Here is a 19,234-nt window from a genome sequence, read left to right on the forward strand (position 1 = left end):
TGTTTAGAACATCAAGCATACTTCCTCTTACACCTTTGAAAGATACCAGTTAATTGAAATGATTCTGAAATTAATTCTCACAAAATAGCAAAATACTAAAACATTAACTGCTCTATTGATTAATATTAAAAAGATTAATGAAATAAAAGCTGTACTTACAACAAGGAGAAGAATGAACTGGTCCAAGTTGTGGGAAGGTCATAAGAATAGAAACTTCTGGTAGATTATTTTGCTTTGCAGGTTCACTAGTTTGATCAGCCCAAACCACCACTTTTTTCCTCTCGACCAAATGTTCAATTTCTTTGATGTCAGCCTCAATAGTAGCATTTAACAGGCCAGATTCTTTTAAAGCACAGTATTGCTTTCTTAGGGCTGGAAGTAATGCATTTAATACTCTACATACAGAAGGTGACAAGAAGAGAGAGATAAATACTAAATTTTAAATACTGTATTACAGATTTATGTAACATCCAAAGTATTTGTTGTTGTTGAGTCACCAAGTCGTGTCCAACTCTTTGCTGCAGCATGAGCAAAGATGCCACCCTTTGCCATGAACTGCAGCATGCCAGGCTTCTCTGTCCTTCACTATCTCCCTGAGTATGCGCAAACTTATGTCCAGTGAGTCAGTGATACCATCCAACCATCTCATACTCTGTCACCCGCTTCTCCTCTTGCCTCAGTCTTTCCCAACAGCAGGGTCTTTTCCAGTGAGTCAGCTCTTTGCATCAGGTGGCCAAAGTATTGGAGCTCTAGCTTTAGCATCACTCCTTCCAAGGAATATTCGGGGTTGATTTCCTTTAGGATTGACTGGTTTGATCTCTGTGTTGTTGTGATCTCTCAAGAGTCTTCAACACCACAGTTCAAAAGCATCAATTTTCCGGTGCTCAGCCTTCTTTATGGTCCATCTCTTACATCCATACATGTATGTGTAATATGTTCTTAGTCGCTCAGTTGTGTCTGACTCTTTGCAACACCATGGACTGTAGCCCACCAGGCTCCTCTGTCCATGGGCATTTTCCAGGCAAGAATATAGGAATGGGTTGCCATGCCCTCCTCCAGGGGATCTTCCCAACCCAGGAATCAAACAGGTCTCCTACATTGCAGGCAGATTCTTAACTGTCTGAGCCACCAGGGAAGCCCAAGAATACTGGAGTGGGTAGCCTATCACTTCTCCAGTGGAATCTTCCTGACCCAGGAATTGAACCAGGGTTTCCTGCATTGCAGGTGGATTCTTTACCAGCTGAGCTACCAGGGTAACCCCACATCCATACATGACTACTGGAAAAATCATAGCTTTGACTATACAGGTCTTTGTTGGCACAGTGATGTCTCTGCTTTTTAATACAATGTCTAGGTTTGTCATAGCTGTTCTTCCAAGGAGCAGATGTCTTTTAATTTTTTGGCTGCAGTCACCGTCAACATTGATTTTGGAGCCCAAGGAAATGAAATCTGACACTTTTTCAACATTTTCCCCATCTATTTGCCATGAAGTAATAGGACCAGATGCCAAGATCTTAGTTTTCTGAATGTTGAGCTTTAAGCCAGGCTTTTTCACTCTCCTCTTTCACCTTCATCAAGAGGCTCTTTAGTTCCTCTTCACTTTCTGTCATTAAAGTGGCACCATCTGCATATCTGAGGTTGATATTTCTCCCAGCAATCTGGATTCCAGATTGTGATTCAAAGTATTAGCAGATGATTAAAATGGTTCCCTGTACATATCTTTCTTTAGAAATTTCAATCAAATACCTCTAATCAAATATCTTTAATACATTAAATATAGACTGGAAAGTACCTTGTATGGGAATTACAAGAACCAGGCTGCAGTGTCAGCTAGTATTCACTTGCTTCTATTTGACCTTGGATAAAGTACTAACTGAGGTTTTTCCTCTATAATATGGGCTACAATTGGATAGCCACTACCTTCAACAGGGGACTGTTTTCAGAACTAAATTTCATATAAAAGACTTTTACAAAGCATAATGTGATTTAACAATCGAAAACTGTGTTGTGGACTTCCCTGGTGGTCCCTGGTTAAGAATCTACCTCATAATGCTGTGGGCACAGGTTTGATCTCTGGTCTGGGAAGATTCCACATGCCAAGGGGCAACTAAACCTATGTGCCACAACTACTGAGCCTACGCTCTAGAGTCCAAGAGCTGCAACTACTGAGTCCCTGTGCCTAGAGCCCAGGCTCTACAACAAGAGAAGCCACTACAATGAGAAGCTCCTGCTCCTCCCAACTAGAGAAAGCCTGCATGAAGCAATGAAGACAGTGTAGTAAAAAACAAGTGTTGCTATTGTTACTAAATATTATGAGATTGAAATGAAATATTAATACACTCTGTCAAATGATGAAGCTCATCTTAGGTATATAAGATTAGAACAAAATAACAAATGAACAAAACTCACCTCTCCTTGAAGTTAGCTCTTTATGAGCTAAAGCAATAATTTGCAAAGGCATTCAAAGGAGAAAACTGCAGAAAAGTATGGTGGGTATAGGGCTTCTCTGGTAGCTCAGCTGGTAAAGAATCCGCCTGCAATGCAGGAGACCCATGCTCAATTCCTGGGTCAGGAAGATCCCCTGGGGAAGGGATAGCTACTCATTCCAGTATTCTTGGTGGCTCAGATGGTAAAAAATCTGCCACAATGCAGGAGAGCGGGGTTTGATCCCTGGGATTGGAAGATCTCCTAGAGGATGGCATGGCAACCCATTCCAATATTCTTGCCTGGATAATCCCATCGACAGTGGAGCCTGGCGGGCTATAGTCCATGGATCGTAGAGTTGGACACGATTGAGTGACTAAGCACAGCACAGCACAGCACATGGTGGATATGAAAAAAAGACAGGGTGCTGGATGCTTAGCTCTGATTCAAAATCTATCCTATTGCTGTCAATCAGAGGAGTACTAAACATTTCTTTTTATGTATTAGACCTCCATGAAGAATATTCACTGAAGAAATGCCAGCAACTAAAAAGTTATAAATGGTTCCTAACTTTTATACCAACAAGATGTCAAACAACATGAGTAACTTAAAATAACTTAGTCCTGGTGTTCCATATTACTAAGGATGTCCAGAAGAACAGAACCATTTGATGTATGGATAGGACAGTGGGAAAAGAACAGGCATTTTAATTTTAACACACTGGGAAATAATTGCTTTATTATCTAGGAATCTTAAATATTTAGATAGCTGTACAAATAAATAGTTTGGGATATATTTCTTTTTGGTGATTGTGGGGAGTACTCCATTTAAGCCTAGTAGCTAACAACTGTAAGAAAAACTTCTCAATCAGAAAGTTAATAAAAACAATTACTTGTTGAGCACCTATACTAATCAGATGCTAAGCATAGAAGAGTTAACACAGCAGGTCTGAAGTTGACATCCTTTGAAAGGCTTGTCAACAAGGTTGGCCCTTGGGTCGTATCTTGAAACACAAATTTTGAGAAGTTCAGATAACTCCCAGAACTATTAGAGTGGCTCACTGTGTTTAACTCTTTGTACAAACAATGTGGTTTATGCTGAACAACTGCTTTCCTTTTAGAAAGGTTAGAATTTTGAGCCATCATGCTTGGCAGACAGTACCTATGCAATCTGCTCCCAGTGAAAACCCAGGGCACGAAGTGTCGGCCTAATGACATTCCAAAGTAAGCACCATTTCACGTGGTCATCACAACTTTTGCTGGAACTTAAGCATATCCTGTATGGTCCACAGGATGAAGACACAAATGCCTGTAACTAAGTGATTTCCTTTGAACTTTGCCCCATTCACTTTTTCCTTTTGTTGATTGCGTCTTGCCTGCTTTTACTCTAATAAATCACAACAGAGGAGCCTGGGGGCTATACAGTCCATGGAGTTGGAAACAATCAGACACAAATGAGCAACTAAACCACCACCATGGGGTCAGCCATATGATGGATTCTATGAGCCATTCTAGTAAATCATCAAACATGGAGGTGGTCTTAGAGACCCAGGACATATGCCATTTATGCATGTATGTATGGCGTATGTTTATTTGTATGTATTTATGTATTCATTTGGGGCTTCGCTGATGGCTCAATAGTGAAGAATCTGCCTGCAATATGAGAGACCTGAGTGTGATCCCGAGGTCAGGAAGATTTCCTGGAAAAGGAAATGGCAACCTACTCCAGTATTTTTGCCTGGAGAAGAATTCTGTCCCACGGACAGAAGAGCCTGGCAGGCTACAGTCCACAGGGTTGCAAGAACAGGACATGACTTAGCGACTAAACCACTAATTGGATATTCTTGGCTACTTGGTTGTAAATTAACTGACCATATATGCATGGGTTTATTTCTGGCCTCTCTGTTCTGTTCCATTGATCTATGTGTCTGTTTTCACACCAGTACATACTGTTTTGATCACGACTGCTCTGTAATGTAGTTTTAAATCTGAAAGTGTGAGCTCTCAAACTTTGTCCTTCTCAGGAATGCTCTGGTTATTCGGAGTCTTTCATGGTTCCACACAAATTTTAGAATTATTCATTCTAGTTCTGTGAAAACACCCCATCTTTTATATCTTTTTATCTTGTATATTCCTTAAGTAATTATTATTACTTACAGTTACAGTTATTTTCACTACTTTTTTATTTTAACCTTCATACTAGCATTCTAAGTGATTAAAACACTACTTTAACTATATGTTCACTTTTACAAGTGAGATTTATACTTTCACATTTTTGTTACTAATTAGTGGCCCTTCTTTTCAACTTAAAGGAGTTTCTTTAACATTTCTTAAAAGGCCAGTTTAGTGGTGATGACCTCCTTTAACTCTTGGTTATCTGGAAAACTCTTATTTCTTCTTCAATTCTTATTGATAACTTTGCTAGGTAGTCTTCATAGCTGAAAATTTTTTCTTTCAGCACTTTGAATATGCACAAAATCTTTTTTATTTTTTGGTCTTCACTCTATAAGCTCAGGCTAAGACAGTTCATCACATCTGTTGCTTTTTGTTATTTAATCCTTACAAACTTGTTATAAGGAAACTGTTACAATTGAACAGATAAGAAAACTAAAGGTTAGTGAGGCAGGATAATTTATGCAAGGTTATACTGCTTACATAAACTAGAACTCAAGACCAACTTCAAAACTCATACTCTTTCTACTATATTGTATTGTCTCTGTTTTAGTTCATCAGTTTTCTAAATAGATAAGAGAATTTTTGCCTGTTTTGAGGCAAAAATTTATAGTAAATATATTAATCTATTTTAATGATAAACCAAATAAATATGGTTGAAATAAATTAATGTTTCTTTGATAACTTTTAACTCTTGCAGGGGGTGTGAGTACAAGTAAATGAATGTTCAATGTTTGCTCTGTGTATAAATATAGGAAGTATGGGAGAGCAGGGTGAGCTTCTATCCATAGGATAATATTTCCTTGAAGTTTTTCCCTTCCTTTTTCTTCTTCTTTTTAAAAGTAATTATGCTAATATAATTTCCCTTAAATCAAAAGTATGGAAAATTAATTATTGTTATTTGAGAACACTAGAAGAACTATAGTAGAATTTTAGACTGGCAGAAAGCCTTTAGAGAAATAAATTTGTTATTTTGACAGAGCATGAAAGTGACGCCTAAGGAAGTTGATTGACATGTCCAATGTAATAAAAATAAAGATCAAGGCATACTTTTTTATTATTGTGTTTCAATAATTAAAAGGAACTACTACTGAGTTAGAGCATGAATGAGATAGTATAGAATCACTTAAAAATTGGGACATGATGTTAAAAAATATATATATTTAAATGATTTCATTTTAATTATAGCAAAAATTCTTTCTGGAATTATGAATGCTTAAAAACTGTCTACTTAAAAATTCAGTTGGTATTAATAGTAGTAGTTTCTAAGAGGGGGAAAAGATGGCTAGAGGACAGGTAGAAGACGGGCTCCTTTTCACTGTAGAGGGATCTTTATAATTTTGTATTACATGACATATATTGCATAAAAACAATACATTAAAAAAGTGTTTTCAAAACTATAAAGCACTATAAAGAAATCCGAGGAGAAGAACCACATCCTTTACACTCACTCTGTGTTTCCTAACTCAGCATGATTTCTAATGCTGGCAGACATTTAAATAGTAATGTATTTTGTATTGGATAAAACTGAATTTTTTGGAAATGGAAACCTAAACTTCTATGCTTCAGGTTCCTTAGGTCTACAGTGTTAAAATTTTTAGAACATGTACTTACGCTTCTGTCTGTCTGTGTTGCTGTTCTTGAAGAGAAGCTAGATCCATCATATGTTTAATTTGTGCTTTCAAATCTTTGTTCTGGAGGTGCAGATGGTGGCAATGAAGTTCTTTACTGAGCTCCTGAGGAAAACAATACAAACTATATCTCAGATTCTTTTAAGAATATTGAAGTTAAATCAATATTAATAAAACTTATTTTATATTGGTGTTAAGAGTTTTAATTCTTAAAAATATGAAATAGTATGTATAGAAACAATTTGAAAAACAAGTATTCTGGTACAGGTAATCTATAACTTACAAGTGAGATAAGTTTCAAGTTTCCTTGGAAACTGAATGTCTCAGAACAAATTTTATTATAATAATAGTTTCTTGGTCTATCCAACTTGTATATAATACTGTGAAAATACATTAATTTGGTCCATTTTTGCTTAAATGTCACTTTTTCAGGGAGGCTTTCTCTAAGCATTACATTTAAAGATGGACACTCTTCACCTCCAATACTCTCTGTCATAGCATTGATTAGTAACAATTCCATTTATTTATTTGCTTATAGATTCTCCATTCTAGACCACCATGAGAGGTGTTGTCTCAAACTAGTTCAGTGTTTAGAGTTGTCAACTGTGTCAAACTGTCCAACTGTGTCTAACAACTGCAGTGTCTGGAGTTGTATACAATAAAACTTTCTTGGGGAATTCCCCAGCAGTCCAGTGGTTACAGCTCTACACTCTCAAAGCAGGCGACATGGGTCAGGGAACTAAGATGACGCCTGGTGCAGCAAATGAAAAAATTCTCACCTTCACCCAATCTTGGTATAAGCTTCATCCTAGTGCAAAAGTGTAGAAAAGTTTTTGCAGTCTCCCATTTCCTAAGCCTCTTGTGCACATGCCCAAATGTTTTCTAATTTGCCACCTAAAATTATTTCTCTTTCCTCAATTCTACTAAGCCTTAAGTATGGAAAACGTCAGGTAAGTGGTTATACTAAATTATGAATGGTAATAATCCAAAAGCATTTTCAGAATTTAAATTGGGAAAATTTTAGTCAATAAAAGGGAGTGAAATATTTTGGACACTGTAAGAGGCTGAGACAAAAATACGGAAGCTGTGCCCAAGAAACTTCCTACAGATAACTCTCATAAGCCACTTTAGGCGTTCAATACTCCTTTACCAAACTGCAATTGGCCACTGACTCTCTAGAAGCTTAAGGCTTTTTGCTTTTTCCTTTTTAGGTAATACTTCCTAAACCAGTGGTGGGTGCTCTGACAAGGAAACAATATAATTCTATATGTCTGAGATATATTAAAGTTGGGGGTTATTATTTAGATGATTCATGATTACATTTCAGAAACAACAAGTATTTTAGAGCAAACTCTCTTTAGGGAGTCAGGTCAGGATGATACAATTAGAGCACTGGTTCATGAGTCATGTGGTTTTAAAGATGGCTCGACTATGACACAAATGCTACCTGAAGTCCCAAATATGGTCTTTATGGAGATGACTTTACTTGACTGAAAGTTAAGAGGTTTACTATATGATCTCTTTCATCTTTCCCAGTTAGAAAATTAAACAACCCTAACAGTACGAACATATTTGCCAAATATTCCATCTTTTCTCCCAAAAAAAAAAAAAAAAAATCCCTTACTTATTTCTTCTGATAATCTTGTTTTATCTTTCTGTATCACTCTTAAAGAGACAAGCCTTGATTCTATAACTATTTTATCCAATAATAATTCTTGGCTAGTCTGTCATCTTTGAAAAACCAAGCTTACAACTTTAATCTTTTTCATGCCTTGATATACTAGTGATTTAATATGATTGGAAGAGCATAGCCTATCATGAGAGCTACAGTTAAGTTAGTAATAGCTGAAGCAAGAATCTGAGAGGTAATATATGAAACAAGAGGTTTTTAGATGCCATGCTAGGCCTGGGAAATCATAATAGAGAGTTTATATATGGGAGAAAGCACTTAAGAGTGATTCAATCAAAGTTACTTTTTAGAAAACTCATTTTAGTTAATGATTGCAGTAGGATATGAATGGAAGTAGAAGGCCACACATAGCAGTCCAACAATGGGGGCTGGAAGTCTGAACTAGGGTACTGGTAATGGGAGATGCAAAAGTGGATAAATTTGAGAGGTTAAGAGGAGCAATATGAAAGTCACAGTACTGGGTCTCTATCTAGAGTTGTATGACTGTGAATAAATCTTTTCACAAAGTTATGTTTCAGTTTGCTTATATAAGAAAGAACGGCTTAAAAGTAGATACCTATTTCAGCTATGAAAATATCCACAAAAAAAAAAAGGACTGAGAGTGGGACAGGTTGATGGGAACAGAAACAGTTTTAATTTTTTCAAATTATTTATAATGAAATGCATTAAAAAACAAGAATTGAAACACTAATTCTAGATTCACATTCAGGTGTGAAAAGTTCTGCTTATGAGAGTTATAGAAGACAGACTGCTAGAAAAATTAGATTGGACCATGGTAAATAAAATTTAAATTTACTGAAAATAACCTGAACAATATTAACTTCATAAATGCTAATAAGTAGGCAAAAAAAAGCAATAATAGTACTACTAAAAAGAATACTGTACCATTTTAAAAATTGGGAGCTTAAGATAATTATGGGAAAACAAAGGCAAACTAGTAAACATCAATGGATTTTTTTGCTTTTTTAATACTAAACAAGTTCTTAAGTACTTTTCTAGTTGGTGATGGGCTATATTTTAGACTGTCAATTACATGAATATACTAGATTATAAGTAAAATGCAAATTATACTTAATTTACATTCTAGATGGACTATTTTCAATTCAGTACATAAACATAAATGCATACAGCTTTCAAACTGGTTTTATTTGGCTATAATACAAATAATGGTGACTACATTTAAAACTAATATTAAAACTAATATCAACTGATTAAATTTAAATCACCTACATGAAAATTCACGTACAGTCTGAAAGTCTGAAATAGAATTACTTCAGTTTGACTTAAGAACGACCTTATAAAAGGATGCAATCACTTAAAAAAATATTTAAATGTAACTTTATTCTTCTGAAAGTAAAGAAAAAGAAACTTAGTAGGTAAATAGGGAGGTAGAAGGCATATTTGGTTAAAAACAGTAAAATGAGTCAGTTAAACCTGAGGGAGATGAACCAAAATTTGCCTTATGAAAGATATTTACACAACAGTGAGTTTAAGAAGTTCAGTTCTAAGACAATAAATCTGAATATAAAACATGTATGTACCTTTGGAATACTACCATTTTGACCTAAGAGTCCCATTTCAGTCTGGACACGATGGAGCCAATTAGTATTCTCATCAAATTGCTTCAATTCTTCCTCCCTTTTCTTCTCTAGATAGCAGCGGCGAGTTTTCAACATTGCAAGTCTGTGATCTCTTTTGCAAGTGGCCTGAAAAATAAAGCATTTAATTGTCAATCTTTTGTGATATTTGATGTATGGGATATTAGTACAGTGGTATATTTCCTTTTAAGTGTGCTAGTGTAGCCTATTAAATTAGGCTATACTTTTATACTTAAAGCTATTTCCCCTTTGAAATCTCACAATACTGCTGCTTGCAGGAAAATAGGAAATTGAGTTGTGAGTCATTTTTATAAAATTACATGTTGAGAGTTTATGACTTTAAGAAAAACAATGGCCAAATTGAAGACTATAACTTTTTTGCTGTTGCTAAAATATATGCTTTTAAATGTTGCATTTGAAAAGTTCATATGGGGCCTGACTCCTGTGATTTCCTCATTGAAAACAAAGCAGATGCATGTACTGCTCTTATCTTGCCTTCAGTTTGAAAGATGTGAAGAAACAGAGTATTCTATTGTTCTAAGGTTTTGTCTATAAGGCCTTTAGACTGGCTGTTGTCAATGACAGAAAACAGAGCTTGTTTCTGAATATAATAAATGTCTGATCTCGCCTGATGGTTGGTTCAGGACACATAATGGATAGCCCAAATACTTTTGGTGTTTTATCTACAAATGAATTAGGTTCAAAACTGGCTTTCTAGTTTTTTACTCCAAGGGCCCTGCACACTATCATGGGCACAGTGTGGCAGAATGGTAGGACTTCTTTGGGCTAATTGCCAAAAGCCACTAAACTCAATAATCATCAGATATGATGGCTGGACCTGAGACAATACATCTCTAAAGGTTAGAAGAAGCACTTGCAGCAGTTTTGGAAGTAGGGATGAACATACCCTATGGAGGGAAAAAAAATGAAAAAAGGAGCAGGAAATACATTTGAACTGGGTTAAAGGCCTCACTCTCTAACTTTCTTATTATCTTTCATAAAAGGTTGACATTTTGAGGAAAAACCAGGCAATGAAAAAATCTGCAAAAATAGGAAACAATGTCACTCTTCTTACTGCCTCTTTCTGGTTTAGAAAAACAACTACTTTCATTAAAGTGTTGCTTATGTTGTCATGCAATGGGTAATTAATTGTTCTTAACTAATACATAATGTACTTTTGAAAATCTCAGTTTAAATTTCATACAGAATATTGGTAGATGAAATCCATATAAACAAAAGCTGTTTAAGGTTCTAAAATTTTATTTTAAAAGTAGAATGGGGTCCTGAAACCTGAAAAGTTTAGAGCCGCTGATACAACAGAAGGTAGGATACATGGCTTCTTGACTTTTGCTGCTATGCAGCAGGTGCGAACATTTAGGCAAGTCAAATTTCTACGGCTCTTCAGTCACCTTATCTGAAAAATGAACATAAATGTATTGTGCCTGTCTGAAGGAAGGCAATTAAATCAAACTACCTTTATATTTCTCTAATGTTTACAAATATTGCAGATAGTCTTAGAATCAGGGAAGAAAATGATCTATGGGTCTGATGGCAGTCAATATTTAACTAAAAAATTTTGACTGACAATCTCAAGAAATATGTTTTTGAGTTTGTACTTATGCTCATGAAATGTATCCTCTATGATGGTTCTTTATGGGGACATTTTTCATCAGGGTAATCCTTACTATTTTGAAATAAATATCAAGTAAGTGTTTGGAAATAAGTTCTAAAATATGTATATTAAATCCTCACATTAAAGTAAATTGTTTCCTATTAAAGTTTCAAAAAAGCTTTATATGTTTTATTAATATAATTTCTAAAATACCATAAAAGGTCTTGAGCGAGAATAAACAGGTAATTTTAAAATTTAGGTATTATAACACCACTGCTTTGTGCAAAAGAACTGACCAACACAGTGAACTCATTATTTCATTAATATAACTTTTATATTAACTCTATACATTCATAAAATTACCCAGGAGCTTCACTTTAATACTATTCTCAGAGTCCATATTCTAGAACCATTCATAGCTGAATCAATGAGATTCTTTTAGCAATTATGAGAGTAAACCTCTTTGGAGAGGGTCCAAGACAGATATAAAATCCCTTACTCTAGCAAGCAGTTTAGTAAAACTATACTTTGACAATTCTGTGGGAACAAAGTAAATCTCTAGATATCTTTCTACATTTTTCAGTAGTTTACAGCCAATAAACTTAAGAGGTTTTATCTCCATTCCTTACCTAGTCTCATGAGAATAGCCATAAAAATTGGAAAAGCAATTGAAATGACCAAAAGTGAGGTATGAGAAAAGGCAAATGTATTGAAAAAAGCAGAATAAGGATGCAAACAGAAAAAAGAAATTAGCCAAATCTATTCCTCACTCTATGTCTCAATGTTTCCAATCACACACTGACAATTCAACCAGGTAAGAAAGACAGAGAAAATAACTATTATGTAAATTAGCTTGGTATTAAATAGATCAAACTTATTAAATGTACTAATATTCTAATGTTCAAAAAATGGCAACCTGAGTCTAAGCTCTGCTAATACACTACTTATTTGCTTCAAAGATTGCCTCTTGACTATAAAAATAGACTATAAAATTCCTGGCAACCAAAGCTTCCAGAATTTGGCCCTCCCTTCAAAATAGAATTGATTAATTCCCAATATGGCAAAATATGTCTTGTATCATGTGCCATTTCCAATCTATTCACAGTGGTTAACTCTGGCTATTTCAGATTCAGAGAGGAAGAGTGCTACAACGACTTCAATGGTATCTGCTATGGCAAAGGGGTAGGAATTGGCAGGAAGTATTGAGTATAATTATGGACAACACTGTGCTCTGGTCAAACTGATGTTCTGTTTTGAATATTGTATTCCTTTTTATTTTTTTCCCCACTAATAGTTCTTATACAGGGTTTCCCAGGTGGCACTTAGTGGTAAAGAACCTGCCTGCCAATGCAGGAGATGTAAGAGATGTATGTTCAATCCCTGGGTCGGGAAGATCCCCTGGAAGAGCGTGGAAACTACTCTAGTATTCTTGCCTGGAGAATCCAATGGACAGAGGAGCCTGGTAGGCTACAGTCCATAGGGTTGCACAGTCGGAAACGACTGAAGCAACTTAGCATGCACTCAGTATTTTCATTAAAATGCCCAGTATAAATCTCATCTCTCTACTACGAAGCCTTTCTTCACCACAACCAGAAGTCACTGTTTTTTACTATGAATAGCTATAACACTTAGTACTTATAGTATAGTAGGATCCTCACAAGTACAGACTGAGGCCAGACAGCCAGAGTTTAATATTGGTTCAGTCATACTGATTAGGCATATATCTCTAGATAGCTTACTTGACTTCTTTGTATCTTTGCTGCTCACAAACCGTGGTAATAATAGAGGATATACCTCATAGGCTTGTTATAAATCCTAAATGAAATAGCCCATGCAAAATACTTTGAAAAGTCTGGCAAACAGTTAATGCTCAATATTAGCCATTTTTATTATTGTACTATTCCTTACATGATAATCATACAGTGCTGTGTCATTTTTATATCATTTTATTGCTCCAACTAGTTTATAAATAACTGAAGTACTATAATGTCTGTACTTTGGTTTATCTCTATTGTGTTTAGCACAATGCTTAGGATATATATAAAAGTGTTCAAAACAAGCTGCTCTCAATCAGCTTTCCATGACTGAATTTCTTGTCTTTTTTCAAGACGTAAATCAGGTAATTGTACTTTCAGAAAATTGGCATTTATTTAAAGGAAACCTACACAAAATTGAAAAATATTACCATTACTGGAAATTATAATAAATGCAAATAATTGAGATATAACATATAACTTTTAGAATAGGTAATACAGCAGTTTCTCAGAATTCCATTTAACTAACATATGTAGGGATTTCATAATAACAAACTGACATATTGGTTGGCCAAAAAGTTTGTTTGGGTTTCTCAAAAAAACTTCAAATAAACTTTTTGGCCAACCCAATATTAATCCTATGAGATATTTTATTATTTGGAAGTCATGAAGGTTATCAAAAATATTGGCAACAATCTTGTAGTTCAAGAAAGTTAAAGTACATTGCAACAAATTTTAAACAAAGATATACATTCTAGTCTTCTGCCTTAAAAGGATGTGAGGAACATTTTAAATACACTTGGAAAACAAAATTAAAAAGAAATTTTCAGTATTCAATACATTACTAACTATAGGCCCTATGCTGTACAGTATTAGATCTCTAGGGTGCATTTGTTTTACATTTTTACCCTTTGACTGGTACTTCCTTATTTTGCCTTCCCTATAACTCCTCGCAACACCATTCGATTCTTCTTCTGAGTTTGATGATTTTAGACTTTTCATATAAATAGTATCATGTAGCATCCATCCTTCTCTGTCTGGCTTACTTCACTTAGCGTGTCTTTCAGGCTCACCTATGTTGTTGCAAATGGCATGATTTTCTTCTTTTTTAAAGGCTGAATCATAGTGTATTGTTGTATATTTAAGAATCATTAAGAGGATAGATCTTATGTTAAGTGTTTCTGTTAATATAATACTACTACTAATAAAGTGGGTGGGAGGAAACTTTAGGAGGTGTAATACAGGATTATGGCATAGATTGTGGAGATGGTGTCACTAGTGTATATTTATCTCCAAACCTGTCAAGTTGTCTATGTTTGTGAGTTTCTTTAAACATCAATCATATATCTCAATAAAGTGGTTTAAAATAAACATATTTTCAATAAGGCATAATAAATGCATATTCAGTAAATAAATTACTAATTTTGATAATTAGTTTAATAGTAACTGATATTCTCATATCCATGACACATTATTAATGCTTTATGATTAACTTCTTAGCCTATCACATCTTTCCCATTTCTTGGGCTGAAAAAACCTAAAATGCTAGTTTTTTAAAGTACTATCAAAGTTTGATGGCTTTCAGATATTAAAAAATATGTAAAAATTTTATAAATAACTGTTACTTCTGGGTATGTGGGAAATGAAGACTCAGTTAAGGTAGAAGTCTAAGAGGACTGGGGGTTATCTACAACAGAAAGGTTTTAATAAGTAATATGTGAATGCATCTCATGCATTTAATCTCTATGTGATTAAATTATATAAACTACTTTGAATGACTGATTTAATGTGTTATTAATAAACACATTAAATTACAAAGGTACTTAAAAATGCAATTAACCTTATCATCAATGAACACCAAAACTGGGGAGAATCTCTTATTTTCAAAATGCTTATTTTTCTGATTTTCGGTACTCTGGAGTTGCACACCTCCAAGCACACATTTTCCTTTCCTGCTTACAACTCACGTTTCTTGAATTTACATTTTATTGACAACTTATTAGTTCTAGAAAAGTCTAAGCCTTAGAGTTTGCACATTATCCTTTCCCCTTTTGCATTAACGCATCTCCTTCAATGTATCTACTAGATGAATGCGTGACTTTCTAGTTTTTTTTTTTTACATAACAACATCCTGTTCACACCTGGCATCTTTTTATCTTGTATTTGGTGTGATTTCCTTGGATCTCCCAGTTCTTTAATTCTCTCTTTGTGTGCTGTGCTTAGTCACTCAGTTGTGTCCAGCTCTTTGCAACCCCATGGACTGTAGCCCACCAGGCTCTTCTCTCCAGGGACAAGACTCCAGGCTCCAGCATCAGCTTGCTTGAGTTCAAATAGTAGCTAGGACTCTATGAGCTGGGTGATCTTTGACAGAATGACTTCTCTGGGCCTTGGTTTCCTCATTTTAATTACAAGGATAATAATATTATACAGCCCACAGGATTTTTGGAGAATTAAATGTGTTAATGGATGTCAAGTATTTAAAATATTGCCTAGTACTATACCTATACGTTGAAATTTTAAATTCTAGTAAATAAATCTTTAATTTCTAGAAGTTTCATTTGTTTTCTTCTCATATATATATATATATATTCTTTTCATCTTTGATTCCTTCTTTGATGACTGTTTTTACAGGTTTTATCAGTTTGTTGTATCCGATGTTTTGCAGGGGAGGGGGTTCTATCATATTTACTAAGTCTGCTGACTTGCTTGTGGAGGGCTGTTTCACATGTTTTGTAATTTTGGACAGTGAGCTCTCATTTGTGGTTTGAATTGAAAATCCAAACCTAGGCTTGTTTCACTAGGCTGATTTTATATGGCTTCCACTTAGTTCCCTATAGATTATTACTGCTCTGATACCATTTCCTATGCTAATTTCTCACTTTAGGGATTTGCTAAACAAAACACACGGACTGTAAAAATTCAAACCTCAAAATCCTGTGAAAAGTGTATCAATAATGATGGTCATCAAAACAGACTTTCTTTTCTTACCCTAGGCTTGGTTTCTTATTTTCCTGTGCTAGTTGGTAATGTTTTCTTCTGGTGTACTTCCAATACTAAGAGCGAAAGTAAACGATTCATTTCTAAATCCCCGTCTCCCTTGGGCCCCTTATCTAAGTGTAGTGTAAGTGGTCTGTGTGTCTGTGTGTATGAGGGGCACAGCAGTGCGCTTTTTCTACATTAAATAATAAAACAGAATAAAAGTTTCTTTTTTTTTCAGCACTGATGCAATGGAAATTGTAACAATGTTAGTGACAAAACATCCTTCTGGGGTGGGTTGGGTGGAATCTCCTATTGATTTAAGCTGTAAACTACTGCCTGCATATGGGGTCAATTGTTCTCTCTGCTCCACTTTGGTACCCAACTCTCCCTCAGTGTGTTAACTTCCTGTTAAGCATTCTGTCAACCCTCACAGAAGCAACAGATTTAACTGAGATTTTACATCTATTTCCTTTTTGTTTCTGACACTTAGGAATTTATTTATTTTTCTTGTACACTTAACTATCCATTTCAAAGAATGTTCTCACTATTTCCTCTAGCATTTCCAGGTATTTATAGATGAGCGATTACGCAACACTATCAAATTTCTAGAATTATAAGTCTCCATGTTTTTCCCATCTCTAGGAATTAATGATAAAGATGTTAAATACCTTTTCTACTTTGTCTTCAGAACACATCATTTCTATTTGTTTATGACACTGTTGTTGATAGAATGATTTAAGTTCATTTTCTTTAAGCAACATTTCTAACTTCAGATATTCTTGCCTGATTTCTTCTCGATTCTGGAACAAGCAGTTCAGAATTTCTTGAAATCTAACAAAAATAAAACATAGAATCTCAGTATTTTGTGCTAGGCAATGCTGTTTACTTAGAGAATTGCATGAACAAGGGCATATGGTGCTTCTATGGCCCCCTAGGGAAAGTGAGATAGCTGGTAAAGGGTTATGAACATTATTTTCGTAACATTGGGTTGCTTTCTCTTTCTCTCCTCTCCAAGAAAGATCATATTATTAAAAGATAGCAGTATATTAAGGTCTATGGCATCAGTCATACACTGTATTTTTGTCTGCGTAATCTAGTAACTTACCAAAAATTAAATACTTTGTTTGTAAGAAAAGGATGATAATGTGGACTTGTACTATCTCAATCACAAGGCCCCAGAAACACAGTATTGTGTGTTGTTTTGGTGTTGGCTCGCTGTAAAGAAGTAAGCAGTGTGTGGCATAATCATATGGTGCCTCTATGGCCCCCTAGGGAAAGTGAGATAGCTGACTTTTAGCTTCAGAACTTGTAACAGTGAAAACACACCATACGGTCAGGTACCCCCTGCAGCCTGGCCAAGAGTCAGCTGACAATGCCAAGATCCAAAATATCCAAGTTCACAATGTGGTAAATCTACAAAAGCCACTCCACTGTGTTTCCTTCAAAATGCAAAGTTGGGGAGTATGACTCACATATCCTCCAAATGCATAACTACCTCAAGTGGAATCACTTCTGTGAAAGCCCTAAATGGAGTGTATGGGCTTCCCTGGTAGTTCAGCAGTAAAGAATTTGCCTGCCATGCAGAAGATATGGGTTTGATCCCTGGGTTGGAAAGATTCCTTGGAGAAGGAAATAGCAACCCACTCCAGGATTCTTGCCTGTGAAATCCCATGGACAAAGGAGCCTGGCGGGCTACAGTCCTTGGGGTCACAGAAGAATCCGACACAACCTAGTGATTAAACAACAAAAGGAGCCTCCAATCCTGCATCCTCCAGGGTCAGCAGAATATTGGTGACAGATCCTGTCTGAGCTACAGTAACAGTAGAGACAATCACATACAGGCAAAACTCTCAAAGAAAAATTAACTGTGAACCTTTTAAAATAAAATGGTAACACAGTATATGCATTTAAAAATAAATGTTCCTTGGCAAGAATGTTAGGTATATTTGTAAGGATTTGTGGTAAAAACCCTGACAGTTTACGTCAGTAGTAAAGAGTTCTTAACTCTTCTGGGAATGAATATAAACCACAATACATCGACTTCACTGAAGTTTTGTCAAACTGATAAATATTTCATAAGAAGTATGTACGGACATTGCAATTTCATTGTATTACATTACAACAACTCTAATGCCAGTAAATGATTTGATAAGTTATCTTTAGGTTATACCCGAAGATAATTTCTTATATTTTCTGTTAATACTTTACCCAAGGACATAGTTAAATATTTGTTAGTTTTGAAATTTTATGGTCCATTCTTATTTTAGTTGGTGGTGTTTAGTGATTAGGAAGGAAGGAAGGGAATTAGTATCAAAGAAAGCTCTTAAATCATTTTTTTATAAAGACAGTCTTATGAGATTGACTAATAACTATTTTCTAGTCATTTAAAACATTTGTGTAGCTAGAAAACAAAATCTTTGCCAATAATTTCATGTGACATATGATGAACTCTAGACATTTCTTGGCATAGTCATAAGTGAAGTTATATAGTTACTCTGGACATGAACAATTATACTTTTTCATGATTTTTTTGAGTATTTTCTCATTGTTCAGTTGCTCAGTTGTTTCTGACTTTTTGTGACCATGTGTACTGGGAGCACGCCAGGTTTCCCTGTCCTTCACTATCTCTGAAAGTTTGCTCAATTCATGTCTATTGAATACTAACCATCTCATTCTCTGCCACCCTCTTCTCTTTATGCTTTCAATCTTTCCCAGCATCAGGGTCTTTTCCAATGAGTTGGCTCTTTGCATCAGGTGTCAAAGGATTGGAGCTTAACAATTATGCTTTAAGATTTTTTTTGAGTATTATCTTTCTAATAGCTTTAACAGAGAGCAAATAGGACATAGTCTTCCCTTTACCTGTTTAAACTTCATAAAAATTATATTTCTTAAAGACAATAAAAATTCATGGCATTAAAGAAATTTTATGTGAAGTATGATTGATATGGTTCAGAACTATTACATATATTTATTTCAGAAGACTGATGCTTTGGTGAGAGAATGAAAAAGGCTTTGGGGTATATAACTGTATTATTACCTTCTTTATAAATACATGCAAATTATTTCACCTGTTGAGTGAATTACAACTCAAAGTTTTTATAGTTGGTTAAGTCACATTGACAGAGAAGGCAACGGCACCCCACTCCAATACTCCTGCCTGGAAAATCCCATGGATGGAGGAGCCTGGAAGGCTGCAGTCCATGGGGTCGCTGAGGGTTGGACAGGACTGAGCCACTTCACTTTCACTTTTCACTTTCATGAACTAGAGAAGGAAATGGCAACCCACTCCAGTGTTCTTGCCTGGAGAATCCCAGGGACGGGGGAGCCTGGTGGGCTGCTATCCATGGGGTCACACAGAGTTGGACATGACTGAAG

General features: G+C 35.3%; 1 protein-coding gene across 2 annotated transcripts in view; it reads right to left on the reverse strand.

Moving 5' to 3' along the window:
* The window catches only part of KIF18A (kinesin family member 18A), a 79,702-nt gene that overhangs the window by 37,208 nt on the left and 23,260 nt on the right, over nucleotides 1–19,234 (reverse strand). For both annotated transcript variants that reach the window (XM_004016360.6, XM_042233305.2), the window contains 4 exons: nucleotides 16,528–16,690; nucleotides 9,458–9,622; nucleotides 6,210–6,331; nucleotides 160–395 (listed from right to left, as the gene is read on the reverse strand). In XM_004016360.6, the coding sequence (XP_004016409.1) occupies nucleotides 160–395; nucleotides 6,210–6,331; nucleotides 9,458–9,622; nucleotides 16,528–16,690 (686 nt within the window). The remainder of the gene's footprint in view (nucleotides 1–159; nucleotides 396–6,209; nucleotides 6,332–9,457; nucleotides 9,623–16,527; nucleotides 16,691–19,234) is intronic.

This window comes from Ovis aries, chromosome 15, assembly GCF_016772045.2.
Source record: "Ovis aries strain OAR_USU_Benz2616 breed Rambouillet chromosome 15, ARS-UI_Ramb_v3.0, whole genome shotgun sequence".
In the NCBI taxonomy this organism is placed as follows: domain Eukaryota; kingdom Metazoa; phylum Chordata; class Mammalia; order Artiodactyla; family Bovidae; genus Ovis; species Ovis aries.